At 48.3% G+C, this 22098-nt stretch overlaps 1 protein-coding gene across 4 annotated transcripts; it reads left to right on the plus strand.

The window, feature by feature from the left end:
• Positions 1–5: 5 nt before the first annotated feature.
• PGLYRP3 (peptidoglycan recognition protein 3) lies at positions 6–13841 on the plus strand. 4 transcript variants are annotated; one of them, XM_008539509.2, is made up of 9 exons: positions 6–517; positions 1772–1842; positions 2472–2567; positions 4805–5006; positions 7159–7277; positions 8225–8377; positions 9652–9850; positions 12276–12394; positions 13062–13841. In XM_008539509.2, the coding sequence occupies exons 3-9, from the start codon at positions 2519–2521 to the stop codon at positions 13238–13240; spliced, it is 1020 nt and encodes a 339-aa protein (XP_008537731.1). In that variant the 5' UTR covers positions 6–517; positions 1772–1842; positions 2472–2518; the 3' UTR covers positions 13241–13841. The 4 variants fall into 4 exon arrangements, with proteins under 4 accessions (XP_008537731.1, XP_008537729.1, XP_008537732.1 ...); XM_008539510.2 differs by having other exon boundaries at positions 161–453; XM_070607536.1 differs by having other exon boundaries at positions 189–505.
• Positions 13842–22098: the final 8257 nt, after the last annotated feature.

The raw sequence follows: 22098 nt of genomic DNA on the forward strand, positions 1-22098 counted from the left end.
TCTCCACAGGGAGCAAGTCTCCAGATGTTGGGACACTACCCCAGGTGCCTCAGGCACCTCCAGGTTGGCCGGGCTTCCAGAGGGCTGGGGACGAGGAAGGAGCTCAGGGAGCATTGGGCAATCTCGTCCTTTCCCAGGGAGGAGGTACCTGGGCTTATTCACAGGGCGAGTCCCTTGCTCTCAGCCTAAGTCTGGTCTCACCAAGTTCCTCTTGGCGTTGTGGATAGAGCCGGCTCAGAGACTCAGAACTCTATCCTCCTCCTCCTCCTCTCCACCTTTCGTTAGGGATCCTGGGCTTTCCCCTTCTCTCTGGAAAACCAGAGCCCCAGAGCTCCTTCCCAAGGAGGGAGCGGCCTCCAGTGCGTGGGAGAGTGAAGGCCAGAGGAGGCTGCAGCTGGAGAAGGGCAGGGCCAGGGCCAAGTCTGGAAGGGAGGAACTGCCAGCTAATGAGGGGTGAGCCTCCTGCACCCTGACTTTTGGGTCTGGGACAACATGGGACCCACAGGTACTTCTGAGGGTGAGTGTGAGTTTTTCTTCTTGAGAAGCCCTCTCCCATGGAACGGACAGGACTCTATCAGGTTAAAATGTTAACATGGTTCTCTTCTTCTACCGAATAAGAAAATTTCTCTGTTCTAAATTCTCCTAAATGACTTTGGTTCTACCACTCTTGAGTCTTCCTTGCCAAGGTCAAGGTCCTAGGGTTAATTCTACCCAATTTCTTCCCTTTCTGTCTAGCCCTGGACCCCTATCTACTATGTCTCCCTTGTCTCCTGTTTTGGTATTTCATCTTTAACTATACAGAATGCATAGTAATGTGAGCCAAGGAGGCTGATTCTTGGCTCCAGCCTATCCTGCCAGCTCAGTGTTTTGCATTGGAGGTGGGGTGGGAGACACCACCAGTCCCTGCCCTGGCATGATTGGAGGCTGGGTTCAAGCCTTGTAATTTCAGCTGTATGATGTGACAAGCTCAGGATTGCTTTCACCACATACACATTCCTGTTTGAGGAAGCACTGTGATCAAACGACCAACGTCCAAACTTTCTGTTGACCAGAACTGATTGCTGGTTTCTAGGTAGCTTTGCAGAAGGCCACCTCTTTTCCTGGGAGGCCAGCCTACAGGGCTTCCATCTTGGATAAGTTAATCCTTGCCTTTCATTTGGCCAATAAGGGAGGCTGAACACATTCCCACATGCTTATTAGGTGCCTGCTCTCCTCTGTGATGGGCTCATTTCATCTTCACTGCGCAGTTTCCCCAAATGAATGGAATCCTGGGTGTTATTTGCTAAGAAATTGCTTGTCCTGATCCAGGAACCTCCTACATGCTCAAATCTCAAATTGTGGTTCTAAACATTTTCCATCTAGGGACTACTGATTATAATACAAAAACTCTGGAGGGCCATGATTTCCCCCATTGTATCTCAAACCTCCTATAGTTTCTCAGTAGGATTATTGGGAGAAAAGTTGTTGTTTTGATTGACATCTCAGGGAGTTGATATTTCATTTTGATTGAGTACGAGCAAGCAATTCATTTCTGCCTGAGAGAGCAGAAGAGGTCCCTGCAGCTGGAAAGGACCATTGACCCTGGAGCCTAACCTCTTGGGCCCACCTTGAGAATCTCCTCCATCAGAAACTCAAGCAGCTGGTGGAGAAGTTCCAGGCAGAGGCCCTGGAGTCAGACAGACCTGAGTATGAATCCTCATCTGCCCCTCCTGGTTGAGTAACTTAAAGTTTGTGAAACCCAGTTTCCTGATGATATTTGTGGGTCTCCTAGGTCATTGTGAGGATTCTTAACGACGTATCTGTGGAGTCCTCAGCAAATACTTGGAACGTAGGATAAAATCAGTAAGTGGTAACTGCTGATGTTGCTATTATTCTCACTCAAGAAGAAGGTAGTTGAGCATCTGTCAGGCATCTTTTCAGGGTGTATGGTCAAACTGGATACTTAATACATCTCTGACTCTCAAACAGTGGTGGGGATGAAGCCCACTCCTGCCTATATTTGTAGTTCACTCCTTCTGAGCCTCAGTGTTCTCACCTATAAATTTGGGGTTACGAATATCTAAGGGGTTATAGGAATTTTCTAAGGATTAAATATAAAATTGCAGCACTAGGTGTGAAAATATCTACATAGAGCTTATTCATAACAGCTACTCAAGGATTTTAAGCATTGTCAACATTATCTACATTGGAAGGCCTAAGGTGAGGCACTGGGCTCTTGTGAGGGACCAGGAGCTCTCAGGGTAGCAGGAGTTTGGGAGGGTGGTGGCTAGACAGAGGTGTTGGCACCCTCACCTTTATTGAGCACCTGCCAAGTGTCAGGCCCTGTGCTGGGGACCCTGAGAAGGCTCACAAGGTGCTGGCCCTAAGGAGCTCCACAGTTTGGTGGGGAGGCAGATAGCAGCAGCATTCAGTCGGGTAGGTGCCCTTTGAAGAGTGGGCACCGTCTGGTTAACTGTCAGTGTCTCTCGCAGGGCTGAGGTTCACACTTTCCCTGTCGGTGTCCTGGGACCACAAGAGGATGCTGCGGTGGCTTCTTGTCTTCTCCACTCTGGGTCTTGGGGCCTGCGGTGAGTTTTCCTGCATTGGTCAGAAATGCTTTTGGCATTATCCCTAGCCTGGTTTCATTTGTAAATCATTCTCTCCAGGCTCATCGCTCCTCCCTGCCAGTCCTATGTCCCACTTCAGAGCCCAGCTCAGGTCCCCTCTCCCCTGATGAGATGGGCTGCCATCCTCTCCAGTCTCTCCAGCCTGCCCAGCATATCTTGGCCTCACTGTTGTGGTCACGTGTCTGCTCCTGATGATTTCACTTAAGAGTAGAATCTCATAACCATGGTGGAGACCCTAAATGACCTGGTCTTACAGAATGAGAAATAAGCCATATGTGGCAGTGACTTGTCCAAGGTCATCTGACAGCTTTGGAGAGGCCACAGTGTATAGTGGCTATGAACATGGCTCTGGGGTCAGACAGCCTGGGTTGGAACTCAAGTCCACTGCTTAAAACCTGTATTATCTTAGACGAGTAACTTAACTTCCCTGGGCCTCAGTTTCTCATCTGTTTAGAAGGAGTAGTTAATTTGATTTGTTTATCTCATAACCTTGTTTTAAGCCACAATTGTTAATGCCCTTGAAAATGTTTTATAAACTACAGAGCTGGCCTGTGGGAGGTGACATTGGTGACTTTGCTCATTCTAGTGGTTATTGCTCCCATGACCTCTGGTGTTGAGCGGGCAGAGGGGGTTAGGCATGCTCGTGGCGAATAATCCTCAATTAATCCTGTCTAGAAAATCTACTTTGTGAAGGCAGTCACAATAGTCTACAAGTTTCTATATTTCAAGAGCCTCTTTTGCATCGATAGGTGCTTAATCTATACATGTTAGCTCAAAATGATGATGACCGTCTTGGTATGTGGCACTCTGATCTATTAATAGGCATGCAGATGAACCTGGAAAGGCAGAGCTGCTCAGATAAGGAGGCAGGAGAGACTGCAGTGTACCTGGCATGGAGGGAGGACTGGAGGAGGTGGGCGAGCACGGAGCCTCACTGGGGCAGACGGGAGAGGCAGAGAGGCAGAGTGAGGCCAGAAACATGTGTGGTTCTCCTCTGCATTGTTTCCTAGAGAAAGTCTGGGGCCTTGGAGAGCCCAAGAGGCTGTGGTCTGTGCAGTGGGGATGTTGAGCCCATTCCTCTGAGCTGGTCCAGGTATTCTCTGAGGACCAGCCCCAAGTGCAGTGTTCGTCTGTAGAGGATTCCCCCCAGTTCTGCTGGAATGAAACTCAGGCCAAAGGACTACCAGACGGGCTTCTGGACCTGTTTGTTGGCATCTCACAGCTCATTCTCAAGGGCCGCGGTAGTGAGGCAGTTTAGGGATTGGCTGGGGCTTCCTAGGTGGCCAGGTTTTTCTCAGGACTTCTTTATGACTGGACTGGGTGGGTGGGGTTGGGTAGAATCCCAAGAAGGCCTCTGCATACTACTTCCATGGATTGTCCTGAGTCCTTAGGCAAAGGTGGGTTCTGGGAAGGAGGGAAAATCCAGGGAGAAAAGACAAGGCCCCCAGTCCCCAGTTCTCTGTAGGAGGGTGGAGACACTCTAATCCCTCAGGGGGCTCCTGGGAGCTCCCAAGATAAGGATAGTGAGGGAGCCCTCTGGGGTCCTGGGGTTCTGTGTGGGGCTTTCACAGCCCTGCCCACGGTGAGTTTTCATCTGAAAGAGAGATATATGTACCCAACCTTCATGGAACTTCCCATGGTCTCTGGAACCAGGGAGCCCCTGATTTGAGGAGAGTAGCAGACGTTTTCTCAGAGTCACTGTTCTGAGGGACGGGACAGACGAAAGACACAGTCAGAGACCTGGGGCAAATGCCTGTGAAGAAAATGCATCTTGAGGCATCCATGCTGAGCTACTTCAAGGGAAGTCATATCAGAACCACCAGGGTTGGGTGTGGGTGTTGCTGGGGCTGCTTTCTGGAGGTGGGGAGCATAAAGCAGGCCAGAGAGGGTTGTGGGTGGGATTTGTCCTCTAGGGAATATGAAGAGGAAGTGTTTGGAGAACAAGGCAACTTGACTTCTGAGGCTGAATGCAGAATCTATGTGGGGATTGTTTTGGCCTAAATGGGATGTGGAGATGCAAAGGGGAGGCTGTTGGGGTCAAGGCCTCCTCCAGGTACCTCTCCCATCACAGTGAAGCAGGCGGGGCCCTGGAGTGAGAGGACTCAGGGCAGGGTGGACCGCTGGCCGCCTGCCGCCTGCCGCCTGCTGGAGGAAATGGGTAGGCCCTGGAGCACACCATCCTGTGGTGCACCCTGCAGGTGCTCCAACCATCGTCTCCCGCAAGGAGTGGAGCGCGAGATCTCTGACCTGCAGGGCCCAGCTGACCCTGCCTGTGGCCTTCGTCATCACGGACCAGCTCATGGGGATGGAGTGCCAGGAGCAGAATGTCTGCAGCCAGAGACTGCGGGGCCTTCAGTCCCATTCTGTCTACACCAAAGGCTGGTGCGACGTGGCCTACAAGTAAGAGGTTGGACAGGTTCCCAGAGCCCACATTCAAGGTACCCCTCTGAGGGGGCCTCCACTTCCCCTTCTCTGTTTTTCCCACTTTCCCATTCACGTTGCTTTATAATGAATAAAAATATTGAAACAAACAAGCAAAATCCAAAATCCTCCAGGGGTCATTAGGAGTGACGGCTCAGAGCATTTATTCATATGTGGTCTTGGATGCTGGGAGCTCCTGGGAAGAAGCAGGGGAAGTCGCGTAATAATGTAAAGGGAGCTGCCGCCTTGGAGTTTGCAGAACTTTACGGTTTACAAAGGTCTTTACAGGTATTGCCCAAGTAGGCCCTCCTGGCCGCTCTGAGAGATGGGCAGGAGAACTGGTACCACCACTGATTCTCAGGTGAGAAGGCCACGGTCTGGGGAGGTTAGAGAATTTGCTCAAAGTCACACGTCTAGGGATTGTGGATCCAGAACTGTTCCCAGACTGCCAGCTAGCCCAGCACTTGTTCCACTTCTCACACAGGCAGGCCTTTCTCCCTGAGGAGCGGTCTCCCACCGGCTACCCTGAAGGGCCACCAGGAGTGAGACCCCGATCCTACAGGAGCAGTGACATTGGGTTTGGAGGGAGGAGTGCCCGTGTTAACACAGTGTGAGGCATGGGGATCCTTATATTGAGTGCTGAGTATCCACTTTGAGGATTACCAGTGGAGGCCCAGAACCTCTTCTTTTCCCCTCAAGAATAAGGAGATATATACATATGGAGAGAGAAAGAGAGTGGGAATGAGGCTTTCTTCCCTGAATTCTAAAGACAAATATAAATGATTTCTGATTTATGCATTTTGGAAAGGATAACCCATGTCTTCTTATTTATTTATTAGCTGCAAATAAGTAAGAACAGCTCTAGGTTTCCATTGTAGCCACCAGAGCCCCGGGGGCCGGGGTCAGGGGCCTTTCTGTCCACACTCTGGATGCGGTCTGCACTCACCACAGCTCAGCTGCTGTCTGTCCACACTGTGTGGATGCGGTCTGTACTCACCACAGCTCAGCTGCTGTCCGTCCACTCTGTGTGGATGCGGTCTGTACTCGCCACAGCTCAGCTGCTGACCGTCCACACTGTGTGGAAGCGGTCTGTACTCGCCACAGCTCAGTTGTTGTCCCTGCCACTTGTGCCTCTATTGTCCCGCTGCTGTCACTGCTGTGTTGCCTACTTCAGCCACAGTATTTCTAAGGGATTTTAGCCACTGTGTCTCTAAATCAGGTTTCTGCAGTGACAATTTAACAGTCTCTAGTTTGTACAACGCAGCTGACTGTAGCCAAGGGACTATTCACATTGGACTAACCAAAGGTGACTGCAGAGTGACAAAGGAACCTGCTGAAAGTAATGGCAGTGGAGCCAGGAACATGGTGGACATGCTGAGGCCCCCACTTCATCCTCAGGCCAATGTGGGCACACTGGGCAAAGTTGACGTGACTCAATTCAGGGGATTTGGGCGACCTCAGGGAAATGTTCTTCCTGTGTTCAGTTTGCTGTAGAAACTCATAGTCTAATAAAAGCTGAATACGGCAAGAGTTGTGAAAACATCAATTCTGAAGACTGATTAGAAAGTGGAGGATGAGAAAGAAAATAAAGAGGCAGAAAGAAAGGAGGAGGTAGAACAAAAGAATAGATACATTTGTTTTAAAAAATAAAATGGAAAAAGGAACATTCTAAACAAATTTCTGTGATAAAGAAGGACTTATGGGAATTCCTAAGGAGAAACTGAAGAAAAATCAATAAGAGGAATTCCTGAATTCAGATTGATTGTTTTAAATGTTCACGTGCTTGGTCCCATAATTTAAAAATGATGAATGAATACTCATGCCCTTGAAAAATGATGAATTACTGTCCTCAGGCCCTTGAGAGTCACGCATTCAAATCCCACTTTGAACCAAATGAGCATTTTTAAAGTGAGGTTCTGGGAAACACATGTAAGCTAAGTCACAAGAAAATTTAAAGTATATTCCCACATCTCTTGAAAGTCCAAAATGAGTTATTCCCCCTCCCTCCAACTGTTACATCATTGAAGCATAGTACATGTTTATGAGCCTCTAGAACCGTTTCCCTTCTGAGGAGGGTGAGAGCTTTTGTTACAGGGATTTGCCATTGAGTCCATATTTCCCTGTCCCATAGCTTCCTGGTTGGGGATGATGGCAGAGTGTATGAAGGTGTCGGCTGGAACGTCCAAGGCGTGCACACCCCAGGCTACAACAACATCTCCCTGGGCCTTGCCTTCTTTGGGAATAAGTTAGGTAACAGTCATCCCCTCTGCCCCTCTGCCAGAGAGTTGTCTACACTCTCTTCTTCCACTCCCTCATCTCAACACTCATCTTTTCAGCCTACATCATACTTGTCCTCTCTTGCAATTGTCCCTCTCTTGAAGTTCTTTTCTCCCTTGGATTCTAGGACATGGCATTCTCTTTGTCCTCTTCCTCCTTTCTGGTCTGCACTCCTGTGAGACTGCTGAAGCCACGACTGACACTGAGCTCACAGTTGTTGTCATCACTTCTGGAGTCTGAAGTTGTGTGACTCTGAGGTTGTGGCTGGCAGAGGCAGAAAAGCGTGGCTTCTCTCTTCCTCCAACATGTCCCATTGGTAGAGCCCAACCAGAAACCAGCAGGCAAGGAAGTCTGGGAAATGTAGTTTCCAGATTTCTAGTCCCAAGGGAAAAAAAGGAGAGCACAGAGCAGGCACAGCATTGAGAGCTAATAGATTAATAACTGGAACCTGCAAGGATCCTTATTTACCAATGGAGTTGGTGATAGCATTTATCTCAGAGGTTTTCTGTGAGAATTATATGAGTTAATGAATGTAAAGAGCACTTGCCACATGCCTGATTGTGGGAGCTACTAAGTAAATACTGTTACCCTTTTCTCCATGCTAGGGCATACGTGACTTGGTCAGGTGGGCCTCCTTTGCATGTAGCTTTTACTACTTCCAAGCTCTTCCACCTAGAGATGGAACAGATAAATAAAGTCTTAGTTTGGTACTCAGAAGGGGTGCCCAACCTTGGCTTCCGAGAGCTCTGTCCAAGTTGTTCCTTGCCTCGTAGGCCCTCTGTTCTGGCTACTGGGCCCGTTTCCTCTCTTGCCATCCATCAGTTATTCAGGCTCAGGTATTCTTCTCATCCTCCCTTCACATCTAGACCTGATTGGAGTTTCTTGCTGACAGTTCTGTGTTCCGTGTCATCGTCTTTCAGGCAGCAGTCCTAGCCTTGCTGCCTTATCAGCTGCAGAGGGCCTGATCTCCTACGCCATCCAGAGGGGCTACCTGTCACCCAGGTATATTCAGCCACTTCTCTTGAAAGAGGAGAGCTGCCTGGCCACTCAACAGCCAGTGATGCCCAGGAAAGGTGAGACCCTCGATCCCACCTCACCCTCCTCCCAGTTACCACCAACCACACGAGAAGGTGTTCTTTCATGTTGGTGTCCATTGGCTTCTTGGACCAAGAACATATATCTCCTGCCTATCACAACTATGTGATCTGGAAAATTCTGAGAAGATAGCTTCCTGACCTCCTCTCCTTCCCACTAGAATGCTATAGCCATGGAACCATTCTTGACATAAACATATACGTACACACATTTTCACCCAATTAACATATATTTACTGAATACTAGGAACTCTTCTCAGTACTGAGGATACAGCTACAAATAAAACAGACAAAACTGCACGTTTCAGTGAAGAAAGAAAATGAAGAAATCAATAAATGAAATATATATGATGTCAGATGGCATGAAGGCTATGGAGAAAAATAAGCATGGAAATGGGGTTGAGTAAACATATATGCATATTTACGTATACTACATGAGTACACACACACACACACACACACACACACACACACATTCATTTCTAAATGCAAAAACCAGCCAACCTGCAACATGATCACAAGACTGAGACAAACTTGAGTTCACAGGTTATACTGTCATAGGAGTGAATATTCCAAGAAGTTCGATAATAAAAAAATGTACACTATTTTGGAGTGAACAAGCAGCAACCTAAAACCAGTACAATTAACAAGCACTTTCAGTAGCTTAACACTTTCTTCTAGAGTTGACCTTTCCTTGGACTCAAGGATATTTTTTATTAAGCTTTTCAAAACTGCAAATCTTTAAATGAAGCTTTTCTTGCTTTCGGACAGGTGCTATCTTCAATAACGATAATTCTTTAACATTTTTAGAGTTTTTGTAGATTTCAGATTATCTCCATGTACATGCAATGAGTTCAGAGAGTCAGCTGATTTCTGCATATTGGCCCTGTTCCATAAGTAGACATGTCTGCATGTATGGGCAGTGAATATTCAAGTATGTAGGTATACTTTGTTTTTTGAATAAAATAATGATGCTCTGTAGGATGAACAGTCCTTTCCCTTCTGCTCACACACTGTTTCCATAGTTGTTATCAGAACTTGTAGATTGTTGCCTCTGTCCCTTGGTTCCAGTCGCATGACCCAGACAATCCCTATCTAGACTTTCCCAGAATCCCACAGCCCAATTCATGTTCGGATGTGCCAAGGGTGCAGAGGTTGGGGAGACTGAAGAGTAGTCCAGCTTGCAGGTGTGAGATTCTCCACATGTGGGCACAGGCACATTCCCATGTCCTTGGTTCTTCCCCTCACCACAGCTTGCCCCAACATCATCACGCGGTCAGCTTGGGAAGCCAGAGAGACACACTGCCCTAAAATGAATCTCCCAGCCAAATATGTCATCATCATCCACACCTCTGGGACAACCTGCAGTGTTTCCATGGACTGCCAGATTCGAGTCCGAGACATACAATCCTTCCACATGGACACACGGAACTTCTGTGACATCGGGTATCAGTAAGTGGGATCGGTGGAAACATGACCCTCCTTTTCCTCAGGGCTGTAGGAAGGATGGCTGTGGGAGGGAACCAATATTTACTGAGCCCTTCCTTTGTGCCCGGTGCTTGACATAAGACATCATATTTTATGCACTGAGTATCATTCAGAGCACAGCTAAGCGTCAGTTATCTTTCCTGGGCACATTCTCTGCAAGTTGTTGGGAAGACTCTGAAAAAACAACATTGAAAGCAACAGTAATAAAAGCAAGACTATGAGACCCTCATGGAAGGACATCAAAGGACTGTGCCTTTTTTATGCAATCCCTTCCAACCACTCAGAGACACAGGCCCTGCTCACCCACCACTGCAGTCTGGCTCCATCCCAAACTTGCTCTCTCTGACGCTAGAATCTTGTGATACCTCTGGTATTGCTTACTCCATTTTACAGACACAGGAAGTTTTAACCTCTCTGGGCTCTTTTGCCTCATCCCTGCAATTTGGATAATAATACCTTGTCTATCTGAAGATAGAGAATGAAATAAAAATGTTCCTTTAATGCCAGGTCTATAATAAAGAAGCACATTAAGCTAATGGAAGAGCAGAAGCTACTTAGAAGATGCCTTGGAATTTTCTTAGAAGAGATTTAGGGTTAGATCACTATAAATTTCAATTATTCATCGGTGACATAATCACAACAAATTTCACAAAGTCTCAGGTGGATTTGCTTTGGCATATGTCTCCTTCTGGGCTGGCTGCCTCTCTTCTCTTAATAACCACTTTAAAAGCAACGTTTGCAAAAAGGAGACAACTGTCGCTGCACTTTGCAGGATTTTTACAGTCTCGCCATGATTATTTAACACAGATAATAGAGAATTGACTATAAATTTGGAAATTCCGAATGGAAAATTCCAGAAGCTGAGGCAGTGTTAGTTTTCCTTTTCGTTCACTCTTCAGGAGCTCGATCCCTATTCCTTGGCTTTTGAAACCTGTTATGGCGTCCCCTGCCACTCTAGCCTCATGATGCATTATCTCTAACTCCCATATGGACTCTAGTCAGAGCACAGCACCCACTCACTCACCATTTTCTAACTTTTTAACCAATATTTATTGGGTATCTGCTATGTGCCTGGTGCTTGGTAAGATAGTTACGGTTCCTTCCCTTGTGGAGTAGAGAGAGAAGATAGTAAACAAGCAGTGACAATTCAGAATGTTAGGTACTGTGACAGGTGAAGAACAGGATATGCACAGGATGAGCCTCTAACAGACTTTGGGGGAGTGAATGCGTCAGGGAAGGGCTTCCGGAGGGAGGGGCATCCAACTGGGACATGGATAAGGAGCGGGGGTTAGTCAGGCAAAGAAGGACAAGGAGTGTTCCAGGTAAGAGAGCAGCATACACGAGGCCCCAGGATCCAGACAAAGTACATATCTTTGAGGAACTGGAAGAAGTTTAACTCAGATCCAAAAATAGATTTCAAAGAGGGACATGGTAAGAGGTAAGGCAGGAGAGGCTGACAGGAGCCGCATCATGGAGGACCATGGGGTTGGTCCTTACAGATTGACTCTATCTGAAAGGCAAATGGAAGGTCATGCCTTATGGCAGGGTTTGTATTTTAGCAAAACCACTCTGGGTGCTATTTTAAGAATGGATTGGAAGGAGGCAAAACTCGGGCTGGGGGCTATTGCAGTAATCCAGACAGGAGGGGATGGTGACCTGGAGTAGCACAGTGGCAGTCAGCATGGAGAGATGTGGAGGAATTTAAAATAGGAAATACATGTACATTAACCATGACTAAGGGTTGGATGGGACTGGAGAGCGAGAGGGAGGCATTCAGGATGATGCCCAATTTTCTGGCTGAGGAAATTACAGAAGAAGATGGGGTTTTTAAGCCATGTTGGTTTTTATAGCTAGTGAATGAAAACTGTGGGACTGGATGGTTGTCCAGGGAGAATATGTTGAATAAGAAGAGAGAAGGGCCTAGACCAGAGTCCCAAGGAGCACCACATTTGAGGAAAGGAAGGTTGGAAGGCAGAGGGACCTGCGGAAGAGCTGTAGAGTTGAGCAAAATCAGGAGGATGCCCAGGGAAGAGAACATGTCGAGAAGAGAGTGGGCAACAGAATCACTGTAACCCAGAAGAAAAATGTTTCCACTGTTCCAGCATCAAGGCAGTCCCTGGTCACCTTGGAGGGGTCAGATTCAGTGGAGTTGTGGGGACAAAGGCTGTGTTGCAATGGGTTGAAGTTCCTGATATTGTTTGTCACTGTAAGTCTTCATTTCTTAGGTTCAGGAATTGCTCTTGTTATGTTTTTTGTCTGTGCACACATTGACATACAGAAATGTTCAGTCAATATCTAATAAATGCATGAAAGAATAGATTAATGATCCAAGGAGTGGATGAAGCCAATTCCCTTTCCAGGAGTGACTTTCTCCATTTTCCAATCCTAGCTTCCTGGTGGGCCAGGATGGTGGTGTGTATGAAGGAGTCGGCTGGCATATCCAAGGCTCTCACACCTATGGATACAATGATATTGCCCTAGGAATTGCCTTCATAGGCAACTTTGTAGGTAAGGGGTGAGCATGGGGCAGAGGGTTCTGCATGATGAAGTATCCTGCGGAATGTCTGGGAAGCATGGAAGAAAAGGCAATGCTGTGGTGCCTGGCAGTGTCAGGGAAACATTTTAGCTTTAAAGTGGACTCTCAGTACAGGATGCAGGTCACCAGGAGTCCCTCCTTGGCAGAACATTTCCCCAAATCCACCCATCCCCATCCCCACCTCCAACTCTCTTTCTAGCCATACCTAAGGCAAGCATGGAGCAAGACAGAACAAAATCTTTTGCAAACATTGGTGCTTTTATGGCAAATGCATCCTCTTCCTTGGTAGCCACGGCAACAATATGGGGGAGCATCGCTACCTGTAATGGCAAGGCAGTTGGATGGCCCAGTGGTGCCACGTCTGCCTTGTGGTGCCCACTGAGAAGTGGTGCGTTGTGCTGCAGTTCTCTTCCAGAGCAGTTTTGAATTTTCTGGAAGAAGCTTTGCAAGGAGGAATCAGGGAACACAATGATTGTTTTCTCTTTGTGGGTGGGTGCCATCATTTATGTGAATTTGTTGGCTATGGTAGTGGTGGTGGTGGTGGGGGCGGGCAGAGGGAGACTGGACTAGGTGCTTGTCCCTACCCTAAGAAAGTATCCTTGAAACCCTAATGATTGATGGAGTAAATGTGTTTTGCAGAAAAGCCACCAAATGCTGCAGCTCTGGAGGCAGCCCAGAATCTGATCCAGTGTGCCGTGGTCAAGGGGTACCTGAGTCCCAACTACCTGCTGGTGGGGCACAGTGATGTTACCAATACTCTGTCTCCTGGGAAGGCTTTGTACAACATCATTAAGACATGGCCTCATTTCAAACACTGAGGGAACCCTTGCTCCTTCCGAGGCTACTCCCCCCGCCACCCCTGTCCTCACCCTCCATTCTGGCTCAACACCCTGTGTCCTCTCCCTGCCAGCCCCATCAAGTTCCTCCTGTCTTGGGTTAGTATGATCCTCTCCTGCTGGCATCCTCCAGCATCCTCCAAACCCCATAGCTGGGCATTCCCAGCCCTCTGAGTCTGGGCCCAGCCTTCCTCTCTCCTCATCTTCCTCTCCCCTGGGCACCCACCTCCTCAGCCCGGTGAGACTCCAGGCTGGTCCTTGTTTGACTTCTCATTTCCTTTGCACAAGCCCCTCTGCCTGGTGTGCCTTCCCCTGCTGTCTGCCCGGCAGCCCCCAACCTCACCCATGAGCCAGGTCAATGCCCAGCCCCTCCTCTCTGCCCACATGTTGACTTGTCATAATTTGACGCAGCCCTGAGTTCAGGGCTCAGTTTTTTATAGACATGTCTGTTCTCTCCGCTGGGTGTGAGATTGTCCAGTTTTACTCCTCTCGGTGTCCTCAGTTCCTCAGCAGTGTCTGGAAGCCTGTAGATGCGACAGATGTTTGTTGAAAAAATGGATGAATAAATGAATAAGTAAATCAAGTCCCTTAGCAGTTTGCTCCGTCACCCCTTCTCTGCGATGCCTTCCTGGACAGTTCCCCATCCCACCAGCATTTTCTCTGTTCCTGTCTCCTTCCAGTCTGGGGTCAGAGCTGGCTCTTCTTGCTTGTCTGTAATGGCTGCTGCGTCTCTAGGGTCCATGTCCCTGTCCTTCCAGAACTCCTGGAGGGCAGGGACTGTCCACACAAGCTGCCCGGTGCCTGCTCCCTGTGCAGGGCTGAGCATGGACCCAGAGCGTGGAGCTCTGCAGCCCTCCCCGCCTGGCTCCTGTGCCTAGAGGGAAGCCCACCCTTTCAGATGGGGAGACAACATACTGCTGTTGACTGGAAGCACACGAGCTGTCTCTTGTTTTCCTGATCTGGAAACAAAAGGAGGAGGAGGAAGGGGAAGACGACATAGAAGGAGCCAGACACAATGACTTTTTTCCCCTATACCTTTGGTGTTCATCTTGTGTCTTTGCTTTTAGAGTGTTTTACATCTTTTACAACAAGGCAGATTTTAACAGCCTCACATTTTTATACCCTTTGTGCTTTTCAAAGACTGTCTCTGATCTGATTGGATTCACTCTGTCCATATATCACTTACCCTCAAGCTACCTGGAATGTGAGCAGGGGAAGGAATGGTTTTCCCAGAGGGTCAAGTAGGCCCAGGGGGACTCAGCAGCCCTTCCTGACTACACAGCGAGGGGGAGGCGGCTCTGAGAGGACAGCCACCTGGGATGGATGTCACTCTGTGGGAGGATGAACCTGGTCCTTTCTGTGGGATGGGGGCTGGGCACATTCTTCCCAGAGGAACCGTCCCAACTTGCTCATGTATTTCCCCTTCTCTTACAACACCCAAGTGAGCTTAATAGCCCCTCACGCAGGAAGTAGCTAAAGAGGTGGACGTGAGATGCTGAGAAATAGTCTAATGAAAAAAGACGTCCTTCAGATTTCTTGGCCTTCCTTATAATCCTGCGAAGCAGAGGGTCTCCTTGCCCTGATTCAAACCATATTTCCAGGCTTCAGGGTCTCCTTCCATGCTCCCCTCTCCGGCCAAGTCCTGTGGACTCCTTCACCTACGTCAGCACTCATCCACGTTTCCTCAAATCAACATGATTGCATGGTCTGGATTATTGTCTTCTCAAAATTGTTTACTTTTATTCATCTTAATGATACAATCTAACTAAAATCAGAGCACTCAGCTGGCAAATGCTTTTTTAAGGCTAATGCTGAGGCAGCCCATTCCATGCAGTTCGCCTCTTCTGAGTCCTGAGTATAGAGAAATTCTTCCCAGCTCCCCCTTGATCATTTAAAGTGGGGTTCATGCTAACACCCCCCTCAGAGGGGTGTTGTGAGGATTAAGTGAATTAAACGTGTTAGAGTCTTTAGATCTCATGGCTGGCATAAATAATGGTTCCATTAAAGTTAGGGGAGGTATTGTTATTGTTGTTGCTATTATTGTGATTGTTGCTATCTATTACTCCGGTTTGACTAGGGCAGGCAGGCTGTGCCTTTGTGGGCACCAGCCTCAGCTGCCCTGGGGGTGTTTGGCACAGGCTGGTGAGCGCAGGCAGAGCCCAGACCTTGTGACGAGCAGGGAGGAGCCAGATGTGCCGCAGGTTGGGCAGGTCTGAAAGAGCCCACGGTGAAGGAGGGACACGTCTTTCATGGCCCCCTGGACTGGTGAGTGGGAGGGACTTGAGAGCTCATCTTGTCAGTTATTTTCCACAATTGTAAGCTGGACAGAAAAAAAAAAGCCACCAAATGAACTTTTCTTTGGTTCCAGAATAGAATACCAATCTGGTTAAAACCCCCTATTTTACAGAAAACTCAACTCAAAGGGGACAGATGACCTGTTCAAGTTCCCCCAGTGAGTTAAATAAAGGAAGAAACAGAGATGTTGAGCAAGGCGCTGTTCCTATTGTCGATGAAAATAATCCACAACCAATCTATAAATGAAAATTTGGGTGAGTTTATGATGAGCCAAATGTGAAGACCATATAGCCCAGGGCCTTTCTTCCTGGAGGAAGGAAGGGCACCAAAGAAGTGGGGTGTACAGAGTGGTTATATACCCTCAAAGAGCATGTCTCACATGTGATTGAAATGTTGCTTTTACAATAGTCACGAGACCGCTCTGTCGGCACAGTGATTGATGGACACAGCAGGTAGCAGGTTTGCTGTCTTGGAGGACACAGCAGGGTGGCAGGTCTGCTGTCTTGACCTGGGTGGTCACAGATGAGCACACCAATCAGTTCCCAGCATAGGAGAGATGCTTATCCTTAAGGAAATGCCAATGTGGGGGGAAGTTGCATCTTTATCTGAAGGCCATTTGTTCCGGTCCTTGGGACATAGCAAATGCTTAAGCAGATATACAAGGCATGCTCTACGGCCAGGTCAGCCCCTTTTGGAAAAACAAGGTCAGGCCGAATTAGGTTTACACCAAATGGCTTCCTCATATACTCCAATATATCCTATTGCTTGCCGTTTATTTGTCACTATCACCCCTCAGGTCAAAATCATTTTATGTCCCCTCCTTTCTGACAGAGTAAAGTAAAACACCTTAGCACGGCAATTAGGGCTTTCCAGAACGTCATTCCAACCTACTTTTTTCCACAGAATGAGCCCACATGGGCAATATACAGGCTCACCTCCTGGGCTTGGAGCCTTTGCCCACACTGTCCCGCTCTCCTCTTGATCTCTCCAGTTCCACCAGGTTTTAAGATACGTATGAAAGCTAGCTTTTAGAAGGCTTCCTGCTTCTCCATACCAGCAAAGGACATCTCCCTCCACCATGTGCCTGTGGATTTCACCTGGGCTTCTCGGTGGTTCATCATTGCTGCCCTCCCCCCACCAAACCTGGACTCCAGAGGCTGCACCTGCATCTCCCTAGTCTCTGTATCTCCAGGGTCCAGCGCGAGGCCTGGCACACTGAGGGGCCACCTCATGTCTGTGGAAGGGAAGGGTAACAGCCACGCCCGGGCAGGGCAGTTGAGTAGAGGCAGCGTTCCCAGCCTGGGAGGGTGGCAGCTCTTCCCCTGGCTGGTCTTGGGACGTTTGTCATAGAGTGGAAAGTCCCAGTGTCTTCATGCTGCCTGAAACCCTCCCGCTATCATAGCATGTCAGATTTCTCACAGGTTAATTCCATCTTAATTCCAGGCCACACATTTGTCCTGTCCTCTGGTGGCCTCCCCATCAGTGCGAGATTTGGAGGAAGACATTCTCCAGCACCAAGGGTCCCCCGCTATCCTTGGAGGCTTCTGTGACCTTCTTGCTGGTGGCTGCAGTCTGGGGGGAACCGTGTTGTGGGCTCCTGTGGCTGCTCCCTCCTAGCTTGCCCATCAGGAAAAGGTTTCTCCCCAAGGTCCCTGCCCACCCTCTCCCTGTGCTCCCTGGCTCTTCCTCTGTCTCTCTGGCTTCTTTCTTCCCACACATTGTTTCTTTTTCTCTAGCGTCTCTTTGTCTCTGTCTCTGTCTCCCTCTCACCTCTTTGCCTGTTTCCCTCCCTTTCATTCTTTCTCTCACATTGCCTCCCTGTCTAGTCCTCAATGCTGCTGCTTTTTTCTCCTTCTGTCCTTCTGCTTCTGTGTCTGTCCCTGCCTTTGCTATTTCTCTTTAGCTTTCACCAACATCAAGAACATGTCAGTGTGCAGAATTATTGAGAAAAGGGCGTCTGAGCCTCAGCACTGCAGACTCCCACCAGTGGGCGCCCTGACCGAGCCCTACTCTGCCCTAGGGCTGCCAGGAATGCCAGGGACTGGGAGGAGGGGGCAGAAAGCCAAGGGTGGGGTGGCCATGGGGAACGTACACGTGTTCCAGAAGCTTAGAGCCATCCAGAAGCGAGACAGGTGTGTTTCTGGCCCAGCAGGTTCTACCAGGCAGGGCTGACTAAGAACAGGGCCTTAATTAGAAGAGCCGGCTCTGAAGCGGGAAGGTGTTATTAGTTGGGAGGAGTGGTGGGGGGGGGGGGGGGTGGGAGCTCCTGGGAAGTGTGGCAGGGAGCTTTGGGGGACTTTCTGCAGTGGGCTGGAGTAAGAAGTGCTTCTCCATGAGTAGGGAGCTGGGGGTTCCCTCTCAGGGTGGACAAGAGCCCTTTGGTCCCCACGAGTGATGCAGCTGCCTGCATGGGAGGGGAGCTGGGGAACTTCTTACTCATCCTCTGGTGCTCAGCTCACATGTCCCTTCTTCTAAGAGTCCATGTCTTGAGGCCCCCAAATTAGCATTCCTCTATTCTGTTCTTCTTTGGTGCTCTGTTCATGTGTAATTATTATTTATGTGTTTCTGTGTGTGTGTGTGTGTGTGTATGTGTATACATGTTTTATTGTCTAACTTTCCCACTAGAATATAAGGGCCATGAGAGTGGGGAGCACGCTGACCCATTCCTGTCTGCACCTGCTTCTGGTACACAGCAGGTGCTCAGTAAACATTTTAGACATGGAATCCCGAAGTCTGGGAAACAGGTACTGTGGTTGTCTATTGACTTGTCTTGGAGCAGGTGGCAAGTATGGTTGGTTTGTCTAGTCTGTCCCTGCTGGGCTCCCACTGGCTCATCATATGGGGTTGGTGGAGGAGGAGAGGGAAGGGGCCCAGGGTGTGAAGATGGAGGGATAAAAAGGAAACTGACCTGGGATCAAACCAGGTTACAGCTGACCCACAGCATGGACGCCCATACGTGGATAACTGAGAAGGCTGACTGCCTAATAACCTTCAGAGGTCTTCCCTCTGTGCAGACCTGTGCTGGGCACAGGATGTATGTGATTTCATTTAATCCTCAAGACCGCTCTGTAGGGCAGGAGCTGTCATTCCTATCTCATAGCTGAGGAAACTGAGGCTCCACTTGGAGAGGTGAAGTCCTTTTCTTAAGGTCACACAGCTGGTGCATGCTGCTGCTGAGCTGGGTTTCTGTTCCTTTGTCTACACAACATCAGGCTGTCCTCCAGATCGCTCACAGTCCTTTTACAATCGGTGACCAGATGTGGACAAGATACCCAGGGGTCTCCTGACTCAGAGTTCACTGGAGTAATTACTTCCCTTAATCCAATTATATGCTTCACTTATAAGGGGGTACGTGTACAAACCCTGTGTAAATGGTCTAGCTCTGAATTCATGTTGTAACAATCATAACAGCAATGCAATCCAAGATTGCCTTACCTTTTGGTCACACCGTCAGCCCTGCTGGCCCAGTGGGTTTTTCCACGACAACTGCTATTGAACCACCTATCTGCACATCATGCCCTCACCAGGACTGTTTTTCAACCCAAGTGAAGGACTCCGGTTTATCTTGATTTAGGGTCGTGTTAGGAGTGTTTCCTCATAGTTAAGAACTATTGAAATCTTTTTGAATTTTGATTTTGTCATCCTCTATGAGCCATCACTCACTTCTTCATCTTCAGCATTTTTATTCATATCGTTCCTTATCATCCCCTAAACATCCACATGTATTGCGCACTGAGCACCAGGCACTCCTATATAGATCATCCCATTTGATCTTCACAAGACCCCATGAGGAGGGCATTGTGATGCCCATTTCACAGACGAATAACTGAGAACTTAGACTGAGTACCCATTTCCCTGCACCTTCATTGCCCTGTGTGCTTTTTCCAGAAATCTAACTCTAGAATGACAGTAATCCATTTGCCACAAGTCTCTGCTGTTCCTTGCACCAACCAAGCTGACAGGTCCTATGTATTATTCAATCCTTGTAATTCTGTGACTGCTGGAGGGAGAGAGGAATTGTGGCAAGACACGTGTGTGTGTGTGTGTGGTGTACCAACAGCACTCTTCATTAGTATCGGTTAGTCCATTTTCATTATTGAACACCCACAGTCATCGTTTCATTTATCACCAATCTTCTTATGAATCCCAAATCTGGAATTTTTCTTCTTGCTTTTCACTGAAAGACGAACATATCCCTTAACTCCTGTCTTACTTACTCTCTCTCTTTTTGCATACATGTAATGAGGTGTACGTTTCACGTGTGCATCTTCTGGTATTGCGGCAACTGACCTGGACATGGCCCCTTGACCCTTCAAGGTAACTTTGGACACACTAGCCTGTTACTGAACCAGGTACATAAAGGGTGGTATTGTATTTATACAGTATACCAAATATGACAAGTGTAGGGACTTTTCTGATTGATGCGTGGCTTGTGGAGTGTGGATGGAGCTTCATGATCCATAGACCTAGTGTTTGAAGAGGTTGAAGCTGTGTTTCTGCTTAAAATCACAGAGAATCTTGGTTTCGATTCTTGTTTCAGTAAAACCAAGGATACCTCTTCAACCCTCTTGGTTTGTTATTTTGCCAAATTTAAGTTATAATGAAATTCTCTGGGTTGGTATTTAAAGGAAAAAGAGAGGAAGAACTTGCAATATTACAAATAAGTTGAAGTATAAAATACCCACATTCTTACACTGAGTAAACTAAAGACAATCAATATTGCCTTCTCTTAATGAGGTTTTCATCTGGAGATGAGTGGGAACGAAGAAAGGGAGGGGACCCACCGGGGAGCCAACATGAGTGAGACCAAGCCCCACTGGTCAAGGACTGTGGACCTCAGGGCTTCTCTGTCTGGAATGTTCTCCCTACTCCCTCCGTTTCTTTGCTTGGTCAATTTCTAGTCATCCTTCGATTCCCAGTCTAACTGCTATGTGTTCAGAGAGGAACTCTCTCCCTCCCCCCATTCAGAAACTTGCCCCTTTCCAACACTGAGAGATTTGGAAATGTATCCTTAATTCTGTGGTTATTTATTTTATGTCTGTTTTCCTTACTAGACTGTTAGCTTTAAGAGGGCAGGAATCTCCCCTGTGTATCCTTAGCTGCTGAGATGGCGTCAGGTACACTAGCGCATAATGGTAGCCCAATAAATATTTGTGGAATGAACAAATGTCCTCAGTATCTGCAACAGTGTGGTGGAAACAGATGACCTGGGCATTTTCCAGGTTTGAGATGCTCTGGGAACCAAGGGTTCAAAGGTGGGCTCTGACTCCAGCAGCTGTTGGGGTGGAAGGTAGTTAGGGAACTGTCACAGAAGGGAGCTGAGTCCTGCTCTGCCTTGCCCAGTAGGTGGTGCAGATGAACTGGCTTCCTAGCCAGGGCCTGGGGGCTGGGCAAGCCCTGGTGGGTGTGGAGTTTGAGCACCTGGCCAGGGGTGACTGCCTGGACATGCTGAGTGAGGAGGTGGGGCACCCAGCTGGTGTAGGCACAGGAAGGAAAGGGGAATGGTTGGAGATGCAAACCTGCTGGGGCACTTCCTGCAGGGGTGTGTCGGGTGTTGGCGTCCTGGTAGTTCTGGCCACAAAACTGCTCTTGGCACGTCAGGATCCAGAGTCCTAAGATTGGAGGTCAGTGAGGAGTCCTGCCCCGCCTTTCACAAGGGTCACCAGCGCTGCCTTGGGACAAGTCTCCACTTGCCCTTGGTCAGCTCCTGCTCCCACTGTCCTCACAAATATCCCCACATTTCACTTTATTCCCCAGGCTTCTGTCCTAACCCTCTTACTCTGAGCAGAGAAAATGGAGGCCCATCCAGGAGGACCTCTCTCAGCTTCCCGTGACCTTGCAAATGTTCCTTCAGCCACATCCCCAAAGCTTTCCTCGCATCAGCCTCAGAGGGTGAGGAGTCCTCCCTCTGTAAACGTCCAACTTCCTACTCCGTCTCCTCATCTGCTCCTGTTCACACTCTTTTGGGATCTCTCTTTCTAACTCATCACTTTTACTTCCCAAATGTATGTTTACAGCTAAAACACCTTTTCTTAACACTAGGTTCAAATTCTAAGTGTGTGCTTGTCTCCACTTGGATGTCTAGTAGGCATCTAAAATGTTCATGTCCAACGCTGAGCTCCTGATCTTTCCTCTAAAACTGCTCCCACTGCAGTCTTCCCCAGCTCAGTAGATGGCAATGCCACCGTGTTTCCAGCTGCTTAGGCCAAAGACCTTGGGGCCATCACTGAGCTCCTTTCCTTCTGTCATTCTCCTCCTCCGCTGGCTCTATCTTCAAGATATACTCAGAATTCAGCCACTTCTCAGCACCTCCCTTGCTACCATGATCCATCACTTGAAGTGCTGTAATGGCCTCCTAATTAGTCTCACTAATTCTGCTGTCTCCCAGCCTGTGAGTCTATTCCTCCCCTCTCTCACGGCACTCCAGCTTCACTGGCCCCTCCCCCTCCACTCCCTTCAGTGAGATCATTTCATATATTTGTAATACAGCTAGATTAAAAAAAATGCATTCTGGAAAAAACAAAAAAGCATTCTGCATTCTATCT

The sequence above is a fragment of the Equus przewalskii genome, unplaced genomic scaffold, assembly GCF_037783145.1.
Source record: "Equus przewalskii isolate Varuska unplaced genomic scaffold, EquPr2 ChrUn-10, whole genome shotgun sequence".
NCBI lineage: Eukaryota > Metazoa > Chordata > Mammalia > Perissodactyla > Equidae > Equus > Equus przewalskii.

Coding starts and splice junctions, on each gene's coding strand:
- PGLYRP3 (XM_008539507.2), top strand. CDS start 493: ATGGGACCCACAGGTACTTCTGAGG. Junction 2,568..4,804: donor TCTGGGTCTTGGGGCCTGCG/GTGAGTTTTCCT, acceptor TGCACCCTGCAG/GTGCTCCAACCATCGTCTCC. Junction 12,395..13,061: donor CTTCATAGGCAACTTTGTAG/GTAAGGGGTGAG, acceptor TGTGTTTTGCAG/AAAAGCCACCAAATGCTGCA.